General features: G+C 39.7%; 1 protein-coding gene across 8 annotated transcripts in view; it reads left to right on the top strand.

The window, feature by feature from the left end:
* The window catches only part of GPRIN3 (GPRIN family member 3), a 187,673-nt gene extending 178,192 nt beyond the window's left edge, over window positions 1-9,481 (top strand). For all 8 annotated transcript variants that reach the window (XM_033958969.1, XM_033958903.1, XM_033958941.1 and 5 more), the window contains one exon: window positions 5,266-9,481. In XM_033958969.1, coding sequence (XP_033814860.1) covers window positions 5,386-7,632 — 2,247 coding nt within the window. In that variant the 5' untranslated portion in view covers window positions 5,266-5,385 and the 3' untranslated portion in view covers window positions 7,633-9,481. The remainder of the gene's footprint in view (window positions 1-5,265) is intronic.
* The last annotated feature ends 12,583 nt before the right edge of the window (window positions 9,482-22,064 follow it).

Genomic DNA, 22,064 nt, shown 5'->3' on the forward strand with positions numbered 1-22,064 from the left:
CAGGCCAATCGGGTTTTCAGGCTAGCCCTAATGAGTATGCATGAGAGAGATTTGCATATGATGGAAGTGATAGGCATGCAAATTTGCTTCATGCATATTCATTAGGGCTAGCCTGAAAACCCAATTGGCCTGGTGTTCCTCCAGGACAGGGTTGGGAACCACTGATCTAGCTTAGCCTTACCTATGTCACTTTATGCCACTCATAAGGAGATGTACATCTAACTTATCCTTAAATCCTAGAACGGTGGATTCCGCAATTACCTCTTCTGTAAAGAAACATAGGCATTTTTTTTCTTTATAGAATATTAATTTAAATTCGGATCTATATTTTAGGTGTGAGCATTTACATCAGCCATAGAACTGATATAAATGCTCACACCTAGATTACTAAAAAAAAAAAAGGATGTAAATCGTAGTATTCTTTACGCATGTTTGCATCCTGCCCAGAGTAGGCCCATCTTCAAAACATACCATCATTTTTATAGCACATACCTGAATATTGGCATCAGAGTGGCGGTGTGGTCTAGTGGTTAGAGCTGCAGCCTCAGCACCCCGAGGTTGCGAGTTTGATCCCAGCTTGCTCTTTGTGACTCTGGTCAACTCACTGAACACTCCGTTGACCCAGGTACCACAGTTAGATTGTGAGCCTCCCGGGACAGATAAGGAAAATATCTAAGAATACCTGATTACTATTCAATGTACTGTAAACCACTTTGGGTGAATCTCTTTATGAAAAAGGTGATTAATAATTATAGGACCATATTCAGTAAATAGCCCTCAAAAAATGGATGCCAAAAAATAGGCACTGCACTAAAGCGCTTGTGAGAGATTCCTGGCCAGAAATCCTGCACATTCACCCAATCAACACACATAAACCACTTTAGAAGGTACAACAAAATGTTTTATTGAGATATCTACCTGAGCCTATTCCCTCATAGGCTCAGGAAAGGCAAAGATATACTTTTAACTTTTATATGTCTTTACACTTTAGGCAGTTAGCCATATCACATTCAGTTCAGCAACCTCAGCTTTTGGTCAATTTCCCCAGTTCTCTCAGGTTTAAAGCGTCATAAGTCTGGTTACGTCACTTGTTAAATAGTCCAAACAGAACATTTAGGAGAAAGAAACCCCCCTTTTCTCCAAGAACAGTCTCAACTTGCTTCAGCTCAGCTGCCACACCCCAGACTACGGAAACTCCCCACAGCCATTTCTTAATGGCTATCTGCACGGGGCAGGAGCGTAGGAGCCCCAAAAACCAGCTAGACCACCAGGTAAGGCCAGGATGCCAGGGGAAGGCGGAAGGGAGGCGGGGGTGGGTTAAAGCCGGATATTCGTGGTTTTTCGCCATTCACGGTCCAGCTCTGCCCCTATCCCCCATGAATAACGAGGGAGAAGTGTACGTTCTGGTTCAGCAGGAACTTGTCTAACGTTGTCTTGAATCCCTGGAGGGTGTTTTCCCTTATAACAGCTTCCGGAAGAGCGTTCCAGTTTTCTACCACTCTCTGGGTGAAAAAGAACTTCCTTACGTTTGTACGGAATCTATCCTCTTAACTTTAGAAAGTGGCCTCTCGTTCTCCCTACCTTGGAGAGGATGAACAACCTGTCTTTATCTACCAAATCTATTTCCTTCAGTATCTTGAATGTTTTGATCATGTCCCCTTTCAGTCTCCTCTTTTCAAGGGAGAAGAGGCCCAGTTTCTCTAATCTCTCGCTGTACGGCAACTCCTCCAGCCCCTTAACCATTTTAGTCGCTCTTCTCTGGGCCCTTTCAAATAGTACTGGTCCTTCTTCATGTACACCAACCCGTGCTGGACACAGTATTCCAGGTGAGGGCATACCATGACCCGGTACAGCGGAATGATAACCTTTGATCTATTCGTGATCCCCTTCTTAATCATTCCTAGCATTCTGTTTGCCCTTTTCGCCACCGCCGCACGTTGCACGTAAGGCTTCATTGACTTGTCGACCAGTACTCCCAAGTCTCTTTCCTGGTGGGGGTCTCTCCAAGTACTGCACCGGACATCCTGTATTCGTGCATAAGATTTTTGTTATCGACATGCATCACCTTGCACTTATCCACGTTAAACCTCATTTGCCATGTCGCAGCCCATTTCTCGAGCATGTTTATGTCACGTTGCAGGACTTCGCAATCCTCCAGTTAAGTACAGTATTCAGCACTTTAACCGAATATGAGTTACTGCATACAATTGACTTTTTTGCAGGTCTATTTATGTGGTTACCTTGGGCTGATTAAGTGTTGAATATTGGCACTTAACCAGACAAGTGTTGACTCTACCCTGGAACACGGCCAAAAGAGCTCTGATTTGCTTTAGACACTAACCAGTCATTTTCAGTGGCACTAATCAGTTAAGTGCTGCTGAAAATGACCAGTTAGCCCTGAACAAGTGATTTAACCAACCAGAAGCTGTTTCTGGCCAGTTATATCGCTTTGAATATTTATCCATCTGTGTAAATTAGAGCTGTTTTATAAGCACTCGGGGTGCTCACGGCAAGAAGGCTTTGGCCTGAGGTACCCTGGTCCAGCTAGCCCCCAGAGGTACACATTTTTGTTTCTTCCACCTAGGGACATCAGGGATGCTGCCAGGTTTGGGGGAGGGGAAACTCGGGGTCGGGGCTGAATTGGGTCATTTCAGGTCCTGAGGTGCTGCACTTCATCTCAGATGACCCTTTTGCTCCTGTACTGCCTCTGTACTGTGAATTGGAGTAAAGAATCAGCTCTACAAAGGGAGTAAAAAAACTGCCAAAATTTGTGCTGTTTTTTTACATCAGGAGCAAATGCAGAGTTGGCTTTATATATGCCTGCTATGCTCTCATTTAGTACTTTTGAATTTTCTGGAGTAAAATGGATGCTGGAAAATGTCATAAACTACTGTGCTTAAAAGAAAGCTCTGCTTATTACATCAGCCCCTCAGTGGGATAATGAGTGCTAATTGACTTCGGATGTACTGCATTAATTCATCAACCAAGGTGGAATACCTCAAAAACAAATCTGGGCCTAAGGAATAGAAAATTTCAGCAGGAAAGGTATTCAAATATTTATTCTCTAGAAGATGCCAACTCAATCAAAAGAGGGGTCCTTTTACTAAGGCGTGCTAGTGCATCTTGGCACGCGCTAAATGCTAACATGTGCTAACGCATCCATAGGATGTAATGGACACGTTAGCACATGCTAGCATTTAGCGTGTGCTAAGAAACACTAGCGCACCTTAGTAAAAGGACCCCTGAATGTTTTCATTCATCTCTTCTTTTGGTGTCTAATAACTCAAATATGAGTTTGATGTACAGTAGAGGAGGCAGATGTAATAAAACAGGAAAAAATGTACACATTTCCATTTTAGCACGTAGTATTTTTCTGCTGGGATTTATATGCAAATAAGGCTTGCAAAATAGGAGGTATAGGTTCCAAAAGGAATGTTTTATAAAAATTAATTGCATTTCCTTAATATGTAGTTAATACTTTTTTCAAAGCGTTAGTTTAGCTTTGCATTGCAGTCATTACCTGAATGCATGTTTTCTACTGAAATCGTCTATTGCTTATGTCCAGATTGTTTTTGAGGTATTCTATCCAGTGGCATAGAAAAGGGGATGCAGGGGGCCGGACCACCCCGGGTGCCATCTTGGTGGGGGCACCAGCACCTCTCCTCCCCCAGTACCTCGTTAACTTTGCGCTGGCACAAACAGCATCTCCAACCTGCTGCTTGCGCCGGCCCTGACTCTCCCTCTGAAGTTACTTCCTGGTCAGGAAGTGACATCAGAGGGAGAGCTGAGGCCGGCACGGCAGCAAGTTGGAGGTGCTGCTCACACCAGCAAAGAGTTAAAGAGGTATAGGGGAGAGGTGTGTGCTCAGCAGGGTGGGGAGTGGAGAAGAGAACGGGGATGCCACAGCTCCGGGCACCTCCTACCCTCGCTATGCCACTTATTCCAGATTGGGTGAATTTCTTCAAAAAGTTAGTAAATAGATCCTAATTAATAAAATGAAAAAAGTTGTGAAACACAGAAAAACATTAAGGGGCCCTTTTATTAAGGAGCGCTAAATGCTAAGATGCCCATAGGATATAATGGATGCCTTTAGCATTTAGCGCGTGATAATATTTAACACGTGCTAAATTGGTTAGCACACCTTAATGAAAGGACCCCTAATAGAATTTCAAAATTACATAAGAGAAGATCATGTAAATTGTCATTATCGGCAGAACTCAGAAGTATTTCCATAATATTTAAATTTCATTTCATGAAATACAGAACTTTCTTTTTTTTTTTTTTTTTTTTACAAATCTTTATTCATTTTGCATCATATAACAAGTGTAACAATAAATAACAGTTAAAATTGAATACAACACTTGTAACTTTATCATATTCAGCATTAAAACCCAATCCCTCCTAACCCAACCATAATCTATGCATTCACAAAACTCCTATATAATATTCTTTATTATTGGTCTAAATATTAATAAAATTATAAAATCTCTCCCCATCCCTTCCTTTTTATTGTATTTATAATGGAAAAATGGTATCTATTCATTACAATATCTTGTCAATGGCCCCCAGAACTTTCATTCAGCTTTTTCAGTTTGAAAAAAAAAAAAAAAATCATAATCGTGCCCAAAATAATAGTCATGATAACACAGTGAGGCAATGAGTCTAATGAAGGCAATGTAGTCATATAATCCAAAATCTTTAATGTGCAGGTCAAAATGATGCATTTTACTTGAACATTAAAGATTTTGGAGTTTATGACTACATTGCCTTCATTAAACTCATTGCCTCATCGTGTTAACATGTCTTGATTTATATGGGGGATCTTCATCCTGCCTCTTTTTTCCAAATAATAGTCATCCTCTAATGCAGCGTAACCATAAGTAGTGCTGCTTATTTTTTATTATTGTAGGCAGAAACTACTGGTTATTCCTGATCTGCAATGAAGTTTAAAATAATTGGTGGCAAGAGAAATAGAGCTTTGTGTTCAGTGTTCTGAGTCTATTTCAGTATCATTTTGCCTTAGGTTAGAATAAGACAAACTATCTTTGAAGAGGGCCCTTTGTTTTATGAAATGTTTCATTGAATTTCAGAGTTGGGAGGTGGTGCATGGATTTAGAAAGTTCAATAAGGATGTTAAAAAACATCTTACAGCTATCATTTGAAACAGTGGAAAGATTGTCGTGATGGCAGCAGTTGAAAGATTTCACCGTTGTTATTCCTAGTCTTCTAATAATCCTTTTGCATTTATTTCCTCTTCTCTTTCAGAGACAGAATCTGAGGATCCGCTCCTGGTGACATTGCTACTGGCATAAATTGCTCGCTGGAGAGCGGCAGCAAAAGAGTACTGGCAGAACCTGACGTGTATTACAGCACCAGGGCAGTTCCATGGGGACTGTACCAGATTCGCAGATATCTATCAAATCACCTCCACTTACTATTTCCGAAGAAGAAGCTCGCCTCGGAGGCTTGCTGGTTGCTGACCACCCGCACAGACAGTTGGCCACAGAAAAGAATAGTAATGGCATCTCTCTTTCAGAGTCGAAACTCAGAGCACTGTGCTCGTTTGACCCAAACTGCAGTCCAGATGCGGAAACTCCCACGGGTGAACAGCTCTGTAGGCACAGTGAATGCGATGCTCACCAGACAGTGATGTCTTCTCCGGAGATTTCCAGCAGAGATGAAAAAATAAATGCTTCTGTTTCAGAGCACTCTAAGAACTGTGAGCCACAGTGCAGCAATGACTGTGGAAAACAAATTGTAATGGACAGGATTGCGTGTGTGGGTGCTGCAAATGTTACGCCAACCATCCATGCAACCGACCATTCCATTCAAAGGGGCTTGTCAGTATCCATTTCACCAGTGCAAAGTGAGTGCACCTTTGGGATGGTACATCAGGCAGCATTTGAGACACCCAACAGTGTGTCTCAAGCAAATGCGGAACAAATGGAGCAAACAAAAAAAGCATCTGCAAAGGATGTCCTTATGCATGAGTCCACTGAGCTGTCTCCTTGTGTGGTAGACCGTGAACTGGAGGGAACAGAGAATACTTCCCACCTGCCAAGTGATTTTGCTATTTCTCTAACATCAAAGTCAGAAGATGCAAATAATTCAAAGATCTGCCCTGTTGCCAACACTGTAATACCACAGGATCTTGAGTCTTCTCCGCAGCCTCTCCTAGCTCATGCACAGATAACTCACAGTGCAGAAGTGTTGGCGGCATTACCAGATCAGCAACAGCAAGCTGGATGTAAAGAAATAGGCACAATGACAATTCAGCCTGAGATCTGGACTAGACGGGATGTGGAGGTTCAGGCTGTAGCCAATGTGGACAGCAAATCGGTATGCACCAGTCCAAGTATCCTTGCAGCTTATGTAAAAGAAAATCTTTCTTCTCAAGCAAGAGAGGGGCAAGGTCAAGTGCACCTTATGCATCAGGATGGAGCTACCCAGAAGCAATCAGAACTGGTTGGCAACTTTTCAATACAGAAAGAGCTCACTCAGAATCTCATTCTCCTTGCAAATAAAGGAGAATCAACTGACATAGTCTGTAAAACATCACCAGACATAGCAATATATGACCATCAATGCCTGCAATCAGCCAGGGACTCCCAAGCAACCTCTAAAGTTTTGTCAGAAGATCAAGCAATCAATATTGTCATAGATGGCCATGGCACATCTCAGATACCATTAGTTTCCTCTGCATTACTGAATAAGCAGCCTGTTTACCAAATTACTATTGAGACCAATAACCAACAAAAGGAATGTCAAAATCTCTTGGAAATGAAAAACAAAGAATCTCAACTTACAGCAATGCAGGCTGCCCACCATGGCAGTGATCCAGAAAAGAAGCAGTCATGCAGCACTCGCACTGAAACTGGGCGATCTGAGATCAGAGAAAGTAGTGCAGCTCTAAAGCCTTTCCAGTTTAGAGTAACTGATGAACTGGGAGCAACACAACCTCTAATCAGTACAGACGTAAAATCAAAGGAAGACAAGCCAGTTTCTCTGCATCTTGAGGCAGAGATTAGTAGCAATATTGGCGCTACTGGTGGCCCTGCTGAGGAGTTTCTTCAAGTTTTTGTTAGGCAAGAGCGAGATAGACTCTTAGAGGATGATGAACAATTAAAGAAGTCTAGCAACTTGAGCCTGCTGTCCAGAACGGCTTCAAATTCTAACCAGAATTCTGTGCCGCATACTCCTAGGTTCAAAAAAGCCAGGGAAGACAGGAAGGAACAAAAACTGATGACCTCAGCCAAGTCTACCTCTGAACAGCAAAAGCTCCATTCTGGGAAGAAGTCAAGCCCAAATACCGAGTCCAAAAACCAAGTGAAGCCATCCAAAAGGGTTAAGGATGTTGTCTGGGATGAACAGGGCATGACATGGGAAGTTTATGGTGCTTCCATGGATCCTGAATCTTTAGGGATTGCTATTCAGAATCACTTACAAAGACAGATACGAGAGCATGAGAAACTTATCAGGGCTCAGTGCAACCAGAACCGGAAGTCCATTTCCTCCGATACATCAAGTAAAAAGCTCAAAGGAAGGCAGCATAGTGTGTTCCAGTCAATTCTTCAGAACTTGAGGCGACCCAACTGTTGTGTCCACCCACCCTCTTCTTCTGTGTTGGAATGAAAGGTTCTGAAAGCAATATATATATATGTGTATGTGTGTGTGTGTATGTGTATATATACACATGTGTATACATGTGTGTATGTATATATATATATATATACATACACACACACACTAACAGTGGTGATAAAATCTTGATATTTTCTTCAGGCTTATGCAACAGTTGCATTATAGAGTATTTCCACAGTTGATGATTATACCAGTGTTATAAAGCACAAACAAAAGTTTGATTCACTTACCCTGGTACCCAGTTTTCAGATATTTATCTTCATATAGTTAAATCTAAAAATGTGTTTTAAAAGGAAAAATGGTTATATGTTCAACGGTGTTTTATCACATGTCTTTTAAACCCCTTTGCATTTAGGCTTACACTCTAAAGTATTATATGTAATAAGAAGACAGTGTTGTCATGTCTTTGTCACACTACCATGAGTCTGACTTCATAATCAATTGACTTTTGAACCAGTTGCCAAGCAGGTAGGCAACCACGTTGCCAGTTAGCTGTTCAAAGCCCGTTACCTGAAAGGAAATTCCCAGACACCCCTACAAGAAGTGAGTAAGGGGTGGGGGGCTTTTAAGGTTAAAGGAGATGATGGTTTGGGAGCAGTTGAGACTGAAAGAAGGAAGTAAAATTGAGGAAGACTGAAATTGAAATGAATAAGTTGCACAGGAGGGAGAGATTAAGATAGGGAGAAAATGTCTGCTGAAGGAGATGTCTGAGGTAGAGTGAAGTTGCTGGGGGTGTACAAGGTGGTCAAATGACTCTTGGTGACAGGACACTGAGGGAAATGTTGGGAGAGGAAATAGAATTGAGCACCGCAGACACACGTAGTGTAGCCAGTACCTTTGAACTATTGTGTATTGTGGTATTGAGAGTAAATGCTACAGTCCTGTGTTGCATAATGGGCATTCTTCTGGATGTATAGAAAAAGGGGAGCTTGTTAGAAACTATCATTCCATCTGTATGTCTTTTGGCAATGTTTCATTAAGCACACAAGCCAGATTTAAGAACTGGACCAAAAAATCATAATGAAACCCTCCACAGTTGTGAGAATTTGCACTAGCAATCTTTGGAACCCTTTAGGAAAAGGCCACTAAGCTCTTAACACAGCATTAGCACAGGAAAACAAGCTATGGCAAACACATTAAACTTGTTTTGCAGTATTTTGCCTGATTTTTCACATATTAACTATTATTTTGAAATATTTTTGTAGATGGGGTATGTCATGGGCAATCCTGTGCTATCCAGCTAGTACATTCCGATTAGCGCATTCAACATGGATAATGCAGACAGGCCCCGATTCTATAAATGGCGCCATAAGTTAGATGACGATAGGCGCCCTACCGCTGCCTAACTTAATTGTTTTAATTGGTTTTGATCAGTGCAGTAATTGACCATGCTGTTAAAAACCAAATGAAAAGTTGTTTAAAAAAAAAAAAAGTAGGCATTGGAATCGCATCTAAGCATGGCACCTAGTAGCCCTTAAGGTCGAAGTAGGCTTAATTAGGGGCAGAGATGACCGTAGATGCCGCTATGTGTGATTCTCTATCAAACTTAGGTGCCAGTAATGTAGGCCTTTAAAACCCTGGCCTAAGTTTTTCGGTAGCTGTTTCGGTTGCTGACACGCAGCTGACACCATTTTTAAGGCATTGGCCGATGTAGATGTCATTTACAGAATCCAGGCCTTAGCATCTCCTAAATAGAAGGCAGTAAGTACTCTTTTGTTCACTTTTTGTAAAGTTTTGGGAGCTAATGGTAACATTAGTTCATGGCCTGCAAAACAAGAGGGGAAAAAAAGCCCTAGAAAGTGTCATGTTAAATCTGGGCATTAGTGCACAGGAAACTCTCCCCTCTTCCCCCCTCCCCCCCCCCCCGTTAGAATGTGTTAAGCCCAGATTGCAGCACACTTTAGAAAAAAAATCAAATAAAAAGCCCCCTTTATTTCTATAGTGCCAAATTTAAGGCTAATGCAAAAAAATATTTTAAATCCTAAACTTTTATCAATATTTCTGCCAGTTAAAATGAAGTAGTACTAGGAAATTTTTTTTACCACAAAAAGTAATTATCTTTTTTTTATAAATAACATTTAGCTAGTGCTCTGAAAACCAGTTTTTCCCTTTGATTTTTTTTCCTGCCATGGCAGTTCTGTATCTGAAGCTAGGATTTTGATTGTCAGTTTATATAGTCTGTGTGAAATAAATTTGTAGTCATAAAAATCGACAAAAACATTTTCTTCCTTGTTAATTCTGAATTTCCTCCTTCCAAAAGAGATATAAGTATTTGCATTTGTTGATCTTCTCATGAATAGAGGAAATTTATACATTCTGTTTGCAGAGAGTTGCCAATTAATTCTAAATTACATGTATTAAACCTATTTCTATGGTTAAAATATGTGAAAGGCTAAAAAAAAACAAAAAACACCTGTTTGACCTCCAGAGCTCTGAGCTTGTATTACCTTTTTTAAAGTGCTACGACGTGAGGCAAAGTCCAACTTTCTTTGTCTTTTGTCCAAAGTTTAAATTGTAAATAAAACTGTTAGTCGCATCAACCTTTGTAATTTCTATACTATATACGAGGAGCGCCTCCAAATTGCTGCACATTTAGAAATTGAGGAAAATTTAGATGCAAAACAGCAACACAGACTGAAATAACACATAGTGGCATAAAGATTCTGCCCAGAGAAAGCTAGGCAAGAAGAAAATTGTGCCTGCTAGAAGGTGTGCAAAATCTGCACGACTTTTGTTCAGTCCTCAAATCTGGTTTATCATAGTCACATTTGTCTGAGTGGCCTGTTTGTCCCGCTTGATGTGCTGGCTGCTAACTAGACCACTATAACTAGACCACTATAACTAGACCACTATGAGTTTTTATAAGTACAATGCCGAATAAGTAGAAAAGTGGTATTTATCTTTTGAGTTTGCAAATATTTCCTCCTCCAAACTAAATATACCCTGGGTACCACTTCAGATAGATCAATGGCTAAACCTATATGTGTTAAAGTCTGCTTTTTAGCTTAACTAAAGGGAATTTCCCTCCCCCTCCCCCAGGGCAAGCTCTCTCTGTAACTGGTTAGATATTTTTCAAATTTATCCCCCCTAAAGAACAATCATTCTCTCATCAAATGTGGTTCCTCCATTTTTAAGGACTATCTGTGCAAGAATTTTGTTGCATTATTACATTCATGGTTTATCCTACTGTTTTAAATAGAACACTTACCACCACCACCACCCTTTTATGAAGCTGCATTAGCATTTTTTTTTTTTATCGCTAACACAGCTTCATAAAAAGGGGGCTATACCGTCTTAAACACAAAGGAGCAGACCTAGCACAAGGTTGGAACTTCTGAACATTGGCATTAATCAGCAAACAACTGAAATTTTCCACATTGTAAATATGGAATAATGCAGAAGTTTGTGTGCCTACCCTAGTAATGTAGTGGTGGTGGTTGTTTTTTTTTAACACTCTTTGAAAAATGTCTCTTCTGCCTTTTTTATCTAGCTTGAGTTCTCCATGTAGGCTCTGATTTGTATGGGAGTAAATTCATCAACAGGTACTAACCATGTTAGCATGCACTAAACTAAAGATGTCCATTATATTCTTATGGGCATCTTTAGCTTTTAGCACGTGCTAAGCCGGTAGTGCCCGTTGATGAATTCCCCCATAGTCCCTAGATTCAGCATTATAAATCTAGCAAATGGAAAGTACTAAACCATGTCAGAGTTTATTAAATGATCATCTGTTTTTTACAGTTGTGTTTTTTGGAGGAGGGCTGTTGGGTTTTTTTACTTATGGTCCTATTTAGCTGGAAAGTAAGGGATAGAGATTTATTTACTTGTTTTATCTATTTTTATCTACTGCCTGCAAGTCCAAAGGCTATTAAAGTGGTGAACACTCAAGGACAGTAGGTATTTTTCTGTCCTTGGAAGGCTCACAATCTGAATTTGTATCTGGGGTACTGGAGGGTTAGTTCAACATAGGAATGGTTTGAGGTAGACATGAGGAGTCAGCCCCTCCTCCCCTCCACAAATGTGAAGGTGTTAATGCTGACTCAGTCTCCCTCCCGTTACTGCCAATATGATATCTTTTTACACACACTCAATGGCAGGCAAACTGTACCAAAGATGTTCAACAAGCCAGGTCAAGAGGCCTCTTGCAACTGAAACCCTAAATCACTCTAAACCACTTATTTCAATTATGTACCGTACATTCTTTTCCCAAGATAGTACTAGATTATCAAAAATTACAAGTGTATAAATTGTGAGAAAAGAAATTCCAGTGTCTCAAAAATATTGATTGCTCATTTAAAATATCTGTGCCACAGCAATCAAGTTGGCGCTCTTATAAATCCAAATCTTAATGAATATCAGTGTTCTAGTTGTCTGTTTGAGCTTGCATGGCCTTATAATGTGTTCCTTGCAACTATATCATGCAAACAATAGGCCTGATGGGCCGCCGCGGGAGCGGACCGCTGGGCAAGATGGACCTCTGGTCTGCCTCAGTGGAGGCAACTTCTTATGTTCTTATGTAAACATATTCAACAGTCTGCATTAGTGTTTTGGCATTTCCATTCCTGTTTCAGGAGCAGGCAAGTTTTTAGTATAATTTAAAGAAAAATAAAGCACAAACTCCTCTCCAGCACTATCAAGGTGCAAAAAAACAAAACCCATAGGGCTCCTTTTACTAAGCTGCGCTAGCGGGCTTAGCGCACACTACATTGCCCACGTGCTACACGCTAACACCTCCATAGAGCTGGCGTTAGTATTTTCCATGTAGCACGGGGGTTAGTGCGCACTAATCTTCAGCACGTGCTAAAAACGCTACCGCAGCTTAGTAAAAGGAGCCCATAGTCTACAATAACGCTACTTACAATGAAGCTTCTTAATGACTCCACCGTCACTGAACCTCCACAGGCCATATCATCCCAACTGTTGGCATGAAATTGGGGATTTAATATATACGAGTACGTTGTTACACCACTCAGTGCTCATTTAAAAAGATAATCTGTGTATTATCTATTCTAAAGCAATAGCAATCAAAACAAACTCTGAGGGGCCATGGACCATAGGTTAAAAAAAAACCCAAACATTATTCACAATACAATAGCAGAAGCAGAAAACCTGTGAGGGAATCTGTGGGACCATTGGATGATCAAGGAGCAAAAGGGGCACTTGGGAGGATAAAATCATAGCTGAGAGACATAATGAATTCTTTGCTTCAGTTTTTATGGAAGAAGATGTAAGAGATCTATCTGAACCTGGAAATGGTTTTCAAGGGGGTGATACGGAGGAACTGAAAGAAATCTCTGTGAACCTGGAAGATGTACTAAGCCAAATTGAGAAGTTAAAGAGTGATAAATCACTTGGACTGGATGGCATACGTCCCAGTATACTGAAAGAACTCAAACATGAAATTGCTGATCTGCTGTTAGTGATCTGTAACATGTCGCTAAAATCATTCAGAGTACCTAAAGAATGGAGGATGGCCAATGTCGCATTGATTTTTTAAAAAGGTTCCAGGAGACGCTCAATGAAATTACTTGGGAATACTTTTAAAACAAATGAGGAATTTTTTCTTTTATTTACTGAAACCTAGTTAAGCTTTTGAACCCGTTGCCAGAGGAGGTGGTTACAGCGGTTAGCATAGGTAGATTTAAAAAAGGTTTGGACAATTTCCTGGATTAAAAGCCTGCGATTGAGACAGACATAGGGGAAGCCACTGCCTGCCATGGATTGGTAGCATGCAATGTTGCAACTATTTGGACTTCTATCAGGTACTTGTGACCTGGATTGGCCACTGTTGAAAACAGATGACTGGGCTAGATGGACCATTGGTCTGATCCATGGATGTTCTTATGTTCTTAAATTGATTCAGATGTCCTCCAGGGATGTGCTACTGCATCACTTGAAGAGCACTAAAGCAAAGATCTTCAAAAGTATGTACAGCTTAAAAGACAATGGAAAACAGTTCCATAACTCATGTTTTAATGATAGGGTTGGATATTCAGCTAGTATTGAATTTCCAGGTACAAGAAGCCAGCAAAAACATAGCTAGATAAGCACGATATTCGGCACTCAACAGGCTATACAAACTATATAAAGATAGGACTGATTTTTATGTGGTCTTATTTATGCAGCTACTAAGGTAGCCGCATAAATGGCATTCATTCAATTCTGGTCTCCTTATCTCAAGAAAGATATAGTGGCACTAGAAAAGGTTCAAAGAAGAGTGACCAAGCTGATAAAGGGGATGGAACTCCTCTCGTATGAGGAAAGGTTAGGGCTGTTCAGCTTGGAAAAGAGACAGCTGAGGGGAGATATGATTGAAGTCTACAAAATCCTGAGTGGAGTAGAACTAGGGGAAACTCATTGAAGTTACAGGGAAATACTTTTAAAACCAATAGGAGGAAATATTTTTTCACTCAGAGAATAGTTAAGCTCTGGAACGCATTGCTAGAGGTGGTAAGAGCAGATAGCGTAAATGGTTTTAAGAAAGGTTTGGACAGTTTCCTGGAGAAAAAGTCCATCGTCTGTTATTGAGAAAGACATGGGGTTAGCCACTGCTTGCCCTGGATCGATAGCATGGAATGTTGCTATTCCTTGGGTTTTGGCCAGATACTAGTGACCTAGATTGGCCACCGTGAGAATGGGCTACTGGGCTTGATGGACCATTGGTCTGACCCAGTAAGGCTATTCTTATGTTCTTAAGTGCCGAATATTGCACCTCACTAGCCAATTGATGCCCCCCAAAAATCTGGTTTTGAGTTGGGTCTAACAGGACATTTTCAGTGGCTCTATTCAAATAAAGACTGTGGAATATGGCTGGCTAGCCCTGAAAAAGCAATTTAACCAGCCAGGAGCCATTTTCTATCCAGTTAAATCACTTTGAATATTGACCCAATTATGTTTTTGCCCACCCTCAATAAAATACAGGGTCATAATATCACATTTACCACCCTTCTGACTGACAAGATGTAGGATATATTTACAATCCTTTGTTCAGGGAAAGATAGTGAGGTGCCACTATAAAGTGGAAGACATACTGAACAGCATCTGAGATTTTAATGTCTGATAGAGAACTGAAGCACTATATTCATCAGAGGGGAACCTTGGCAATAAGAATGAATCACAAAATCTCTAATGTTTCTGCCTCTCTTTAAAGCAAATACCAGATGTGTTTGAAATGCTGTGTGTGGTTATAAAATATGTCAGTATCTCAAAATAGTTTTTTTAAATGAATCCAATATGAATAAGTTGAAGGAACAACTGTGATCTCAGGCTGTTAATTGCTAGGTAAGAGAAGGTAGGTTCTATTTTCACATATGGCCCAGGTCTAAGCCCTTCTCACCACCTCATCATAAATGTTGCTTGTTTACTGAACTCCTTCATTGTAAAGGAAATCCTGCCCAACCACAGAAACTGCCTTACTGGGATATTTTAATGTAATCTGAAATTGCAACTGTCAAACCTGAGTAAAGTGTTTCAGTCAGCCTCTTTACAGGAAATAGAAAACTGAAACCTACATTGTATCAATGAAATAGTTAAATTCAAAACCACTCTTTGATGGTAATTAAACTAGTAAATGAATATGAGATGTAGATCATAAGAATTTTTTTTTTTTTTTTTTAGTTCAATAATCTTTATTGACAGTTTAACAATTTAGTTTTACAACAATCGGGTAACGAGGACCAAAAATCTAAGCCATTAATATCAGCAACAATGTCATTGTCCATCATTACCACAACAGAAAATAGTAGGAAACAGCCTACTAAAACAAAAATAATAATAGAACTGGTCAGACGTGTATATGACAAATCAATATACCAGCAATGACATGATAAGCCATCAGCAACAATTGTAATAACATTCAAAGAAAAAAAAAAAAGACCTCTAATTAACACAGCACCACACCACATCAAAAACATCATTTGTGAACCTTCTCCACAACTGAATCCATACAAGGGGTCACTGAAAAGTTCTCAGCCCAACCAACAAAGTCCAGCAATTTTACACTTTTTGTGTTCCATATTTTTCCGATGGAACAAAAAAAGTGGAAAATCACTGGACTAAGTGTATAGCCTTCGATGGAGACTGCCCCAACTTTTGTTGGTTGGGCTGAGAACCTTTCAGCGGTCCCTCGTACACTATATGGAGAAGAAAACAAAAACTGCTCTTCAAATTTATAAGAATACAAGTTAGCCACATCTGGGGTCATCATAGTGCCCCTCGCTGTACCTTTAATCTGCAAAAGAGGATTGCAAAACATGAAAAAAAAAATTGGTAAAGCAATGGAGGCCAAATTACAAAAATGGAAGAAATTTGTACAGCGGCAGTATGTTGTTCCAGTACATTTTGTAAAATTTGGATATCTGCCAACTGAGGGATATTTGTATATAAAACTTCAATATCATTTGTCCAGCTCCTGATTGGTAAGGCCTGATTTTAGTACAGGAAGAGGCGGTTGGAGCATACAGCGAGTGATTTCCTTCACTTGCCAGCGCTCTGGCTACCCTCTCCTGTCTCCCCTGCCTAAAAACTGTATTAGTGGTTTTTTGAAATTCGCGGGGGTTCCCGGAATGGAACCTCCGAATTTTGGGGGAGTACTGTATATCTAAATTCAAGAAAGATTTTTGTTTTATCTCTTATGTTCATAGCAAAGCAAGCAACAAATGTTAGTCAGTTTGTGCTGGTACAATACTCGTATAACTGCCAACTACAGAAAGCAAAAAAGGTAATTCAAAATAACAGCTCTTCAAACTGCCAGTCTTTCACTCATTTTGCAAATAATTGTAAGCCCTTTTATAAAAAGAAGTGAAACTTTTATTTCTCCTTTCATAAATGACCAAATATTTATTAAGCATTTTGAAAGTGAGAAAACTATCAGGCAATGTTCTTTTTTTTTAATAAGGAAATTAAGAGAACTGGAAACAGATGCTTATAAAAGAGTGGGATGGAGACTATCCATGTGTCATCAAAAGATATAAACATGTTGAGAGGTGATGATAAAGCAAGAATTTTTGTCATATAATATTATTCAACTCATTCAAGATTCAAGAAATTGTAGCGAGACTCCATACTGTATTTCCTTTGCAGTTCTCTCTCATATGCTGACTGTCTGTACACACCTAAATTTATCCACATTAATTGGCTTGTTATTTAATTAAATTAGGTGTGCACCCAAATATCCACTCAAAATAAACTGCACATAGTTGCCTCTCTGCCCTCTTAATCCATTTATACAGTAGACTCTCAGTTAACCGGCATCCATAAGGATTGATAGATGCCGGATAAATGTAGTTTCTGGTTGCTTGAGAGATACTATTAAAAATAGGCCCAATTAATACTATACCCATACTATGCCATACCATAAACTGTTCCAGACAAACTACTTGACATGTGGTAGGCAAAGCATGGGTGTACTCAGGTGTGGCATGCCTAGTTTACACTTAAATTTCCACCAGAAATTGATTTTATCTTAATTTTTATTTAACATATTACAGTACAGTATTTCTTTGATTTTTTTTTTTTTTTTTTTTTTTTTTGTTACTTGAGAGTTCTGGTTGCTTGAGTTCCGGTTAACAGAGAGTCTATTGTAAATCTATCCTCATAGAAGCTGAGCATTGCTGCTTAGATATTTAAGTTACTTAGCTAAGTGGTGCCACACCTGGAGTATCTTCAATGGATGTATAACTATGGACATATGACAATGTATATGTTCAACAGCTTGGATGTTTGTGTATCTATATACCTAGGTGGTCAGTGCTTCTACTGACCTCATAAGGGCTTTTGAATATATAGATAAATCCTAGGGAATAAGAACAATGAGCTTCGGAGCATTTATGTCACCAGAGCTTTGTAAAAGCTAGCATTGTTCTCTGACTTCTTGTACAAAATTCTATAAATCATGTTTTCTTCCCATAAAAAATAATGTTCTTTTCAGAAGATCACCTTGGCATAGTGAATTTGTATATATGAAATTTATGAAACAAATAGTTGTGTGCAGACACAAGGTCCATGGCACCCCCAAGTTTCTTTCTCAGTGAGGTGTTCATTTCCTATCCTTCTGATTTCCCCCGTTTCTCTCTTCCTCTCTCCCACTGGTGTCCAGCATTTTTATCCTCTCCCTCTGTGGTCACCAGCATCTTCTTGCCTCCTTCCTCCCCCTGGCCCAAATGGGGTAACAACACTACAGGAGTCTTTGCAGCTGGCCAGCAAGGGAACTTAAGCATCTGCGCAGGCTTAAAGCCAGCCAGCTTCTGCCCTTCTGAAATGGAAAGTTTGGAGGGGGCGGAAGCCAACAGGCCATGAGCCTGCATAGATGCTTGAGCTCCTGTGTTGGTTGGCTATATATTTCTGTAATGTCATTGCACCAGTGGCCAGGGGTAACTCAGCAGCTGGTGGAGAGTAGAGGGAAGGAAGAAGACAGAAGCTGGAGACCACGGGGAAGGGGAGGGAAGGAGAGAAATGCTGGACACCATGGGGTGGTAAGGAAGGAGAAAATGCTGAATGCCATGGAAGACAGAGAAGAGAAAGTTCCTGAAGAGGGAGGGAGGGAAGGAAGCAGAACTAATGGACATCACACAGGGGAGGGATTGAGAGGTAAAGAACAGAAATGTTGGACATGACCAGGTGGGGAGGGAGAGTTTGAGAGGTTGGGAAGAAGAGAAATTCTGAACACCATAAGGGTGGGATTGAGAGATAGGGAAAGAGAAAAATGTTGGACACCATGATGGGGAGTTAGGAAGGGAATAAATATTGGACACTACAGGAAGGGCTTGCGAGTTGAGGAAGAGGAGAAATAATGGACACTGGAGAGGAGGAGAAAGAAATGTTGGAACAACAGAGAGGGGGCTTAGGGGAGATTTTGAAGAGTTGAAGGGAGAGGACAACAGATAGAATGATGGACAACAAAGAAAGAGATTGAGGTTGGGATGTAGATTAATGATGGATGGCATTGAGATTGGTTTATGAGATGGTATGTATGAAAAGAGGGAGATGCTTAGCTTGGGCTTCCCTAAACAAAAAAGGTGTTCTAGTGCCGCTTGCAGGCACATTCATTTTGGATGGTATATTACTCCCCAAAACAGGACCATAGACTACAGAATTCTGCATGAGCTATAGTATATCCATTCCCTATTCCATCAAGTTTGTATGCAGAAATTTATTTGCTGGAAAACACCACACATCAACCTTGGCTCTTTATTTCTATTTTTCCAATCATGTTGTGTCCATCACCATGTCTTTAAAGTGTCTTATGCATGCTTAAATCTCTGCCCATTCCAGCGAGGTTCTGTGATTTAAAATATAACACTTTTTTTTGCTGTTCTCATCTTTTTTTCCTAATAACATCTGAGATGTACAGTATATCTCATTTGACTTTGCTGATTTGACTTACACAAAAGCAAAAATTTGGGTACTGCTTCAGTTCATTCATCTTCATGTTGGTTTTCTTTGCACTTCTCTTTGTATATTTCTCAAGTGGCTTTTTTGCACTCTGCTTCATTTAAATAACTGGTTTGAAATAAGGGTCATACCGATAACTAACAGCTACCTCCACCATAGAACAAAAGTCAGGCATATTAATTAATCTTTATTCATTAATTAATCTTTATTCATTTTTAAAGCTCCCAGTAAGTGTAACATATAATACAATCATTTATACTTAAATCACACTTAATATATCATCAAATTCTAAACTATATCAAATAATCCCTCTACCTTGTATCCTATAGTTATTCATAAGTAAGAGAAATCATAAAATATTCCCATCTCCCACCCCACCCTGGACGTATATGAACCAAAGGGGAAAAAATTAATGTTTAATCTATACAGTACTTTCAATCTTTGCAATATTTTATTAATGGCTCCCAAATAACCTGAAATTTTTTAAGATTTCCCTGCTGTATAGCAATTATCCTTTCCATTTTGAGTATGTGGCATAAAGAGTTCCACCAAAAGCTGTAATTCAACCTCTTCCAATTTTTCCAGTTATTCGTAATCTGATGAATGGCAACCCCTGTCATAATGAGCAGAAAACTGCTATTATTAGAGGATATTTGGCTTTTAGCCCTCATTGACATGCCAAACAATACGGTGTCATAGGATAATGCCACTGGATTTTCTAACAAATTATTTATTTGACCCCATATTGATTTCCAAAAAGCAAGAATGAATGGACAATAGAATAACAAATGATCTAATGTCCCAGCTTCAAGATGACAGTGCCAGCATCTATTAGATTTAGAGCTATCTAACTTCTGTAAACGAACCGGGGTCCAAAATGCTCTATGTAACAGAAAAAAAACAGGTTTGTCTCATAGATGCCGACACTGTATATCTCATCCTCCAAGACCAAATTTGTGGCCATTGAGACGCAGTAATATGATGCTTAATCTCAATGCTCCAAATGTCCCGAAAACCAGTCCTTGGTTTTTATAAATCCAGATATCAATTTGTACCATTGAGCAACCTGGTATCCCAGAAAGTCCACCTGAAAACACAAGAAAGGCAAACTATACTTATCACTAAGATTTTTCCATTCAGGGAACCCTACCTGAATGGCCTGCTTCAATTGCAACCACTTATAATTTTGTGATTCATTAAGACCATATTTGTGTTGCAATTGTGAAAAGTCAAGCAATATTTCCAGATGACCTTAAATCTGTCAATTTGAAGTATTTTCTATTTTTAATCACTTTGAAAGATATGACTTATACTGTTCTCTGACTGGAAGCCAGTGGTTCTTAATGCATGAGTTTTGTTCTAGTGACATGTAGTGAGAGGGAAAGGAATTCCAGGGAATGTTCATGTTCTAAATTATTATAATGGTTAATCCAGGTGTTAATATCTGTTAAGTGCCTGAGTTATCCATCACAAACATTACCAGTACCGTTCACGTGTGAAAGCTAGCTTGGGTTACTACTATCATTAAAGCTGTGATAATGAAGAAATAACATGTTAAAATTCAAGGATACTAAATAGTTCCTCACATAGTGATACAATAGAACAAGCTGGCCCAATATTCAGCTCCTGCAATTGGTGGATTTTATTCAAATACCTGCCACAACAGTTTAATCCAGTGCCCAGAATGCAACCAGCATAGAATATCCACATCATGCAGCAGGCAACACTGCCATCCAGATCGTGGTGATTTGAGACTGCTCTCCGGATTGCTATCTGGTTAGGCCTTGTTTTGTGCGAAGTCACTTTATCTGGCGAATAAATTTATAATGCCGGTGGTGCTTGCCACAGACAGCAGTGGCTAAACCAATTATCTGGGCTACAGCTGCCATTATCCTGGTGAGCGGCTTTGAATAGCGAGCCCAGTGTGGGTTAAAATGTGCAAACTGTAACAGATGCATTGATGCAAAACTTGTGTTATCTTATAGTAGAGAGTTTTGGGTTTTTTTAAATCCATATATGCCTGCAGATGTAGGATTTGCACTAGTATGTATGTGTAACCCACTAAACTCTGCTTCCCATATACCTAGTGTCGTGCTGATAAGCTGGTTCTCTGTCCAAATAAATGCAAATAACCTCAGAAGTAAAGATGAAAATACCCCAAACCCATCACTTCCTAATTATTTTACTACATTTTACTATTAGGTATGGTTTTCATACGGCTTATTTAACTGTAAGTTAATTTTTAATAGGGATGGGAGCCCGCTCCACTATACCACTGCATGTGCCTGCATGCAGACCACCAGCACTTCAAGCAAACAAGCACCCTGGAAGATAGAGGGAACAAGGACCCCCCCACCATAAGACCCAACTTTTCAGAATGCTTGGGGGTGCTAAACCCAATGGAACTTGCCCCTCACTGAGCACAGTCAAAGAGCTTGCACAATCTTAGGGTGCTATAACACCCATAAAGCTGGCTCCTATGACCCCACCCCTCCCCCTCCTCACACACACACACACACACAACAATCAGAGGGAAAGAATATAATCCCTTTGAGTTTCCACAGGACCCTGATAGCTGTCCACATTGGCACACATATTACTCTCTGCTTTAACACTCTCAGCCATTAGTGAGTACATTTAAATACTATATTAGTGCATGTTAATGGCCAAAGTTAATACCACTGCTTTACTCATGAAATCAGGCTTCCACTGCACATAGTCTCAGTGTCATCAAATTTATAACTAACTGCACATTAGGCCTTAATGGCTAAGATCCTGTTGCTTTGATCTGTGGAAATGGTATCCCAAATCTATTTTAAAAATTACTAATCTGCATCTCAAAGTTATGTATCAAGCAATGATTTGCCTAGAAAAGGTTCTTAACACCAGCATATGAATCTAGCATACATAAAAAGGAATCGCTAATTTACTGTGTTTTTTTAGTTTAGTTTTGTGGTCAGTGTATTCATTTATCTCATGGCTTTGTGGTTTTCTTTGTTTGGATAGACCTGTTTTATATAATGCCTTTTTGC

The sequence above is a fragment of the Geotrypetes seraphini genome, chromosome 1, assembly GCF_902459505.1.
Source record: "Geotrypetes seraphini chromosome 1, aGeoSer1.1, whole genome shotgun sequence".
Lineage (NCBI taxonomy): Eukaryota > Metazoa > Chordata > Amphibia > Gymnophiona > Dermophiidae > Geotrypetes > Geotrypetes seraphini.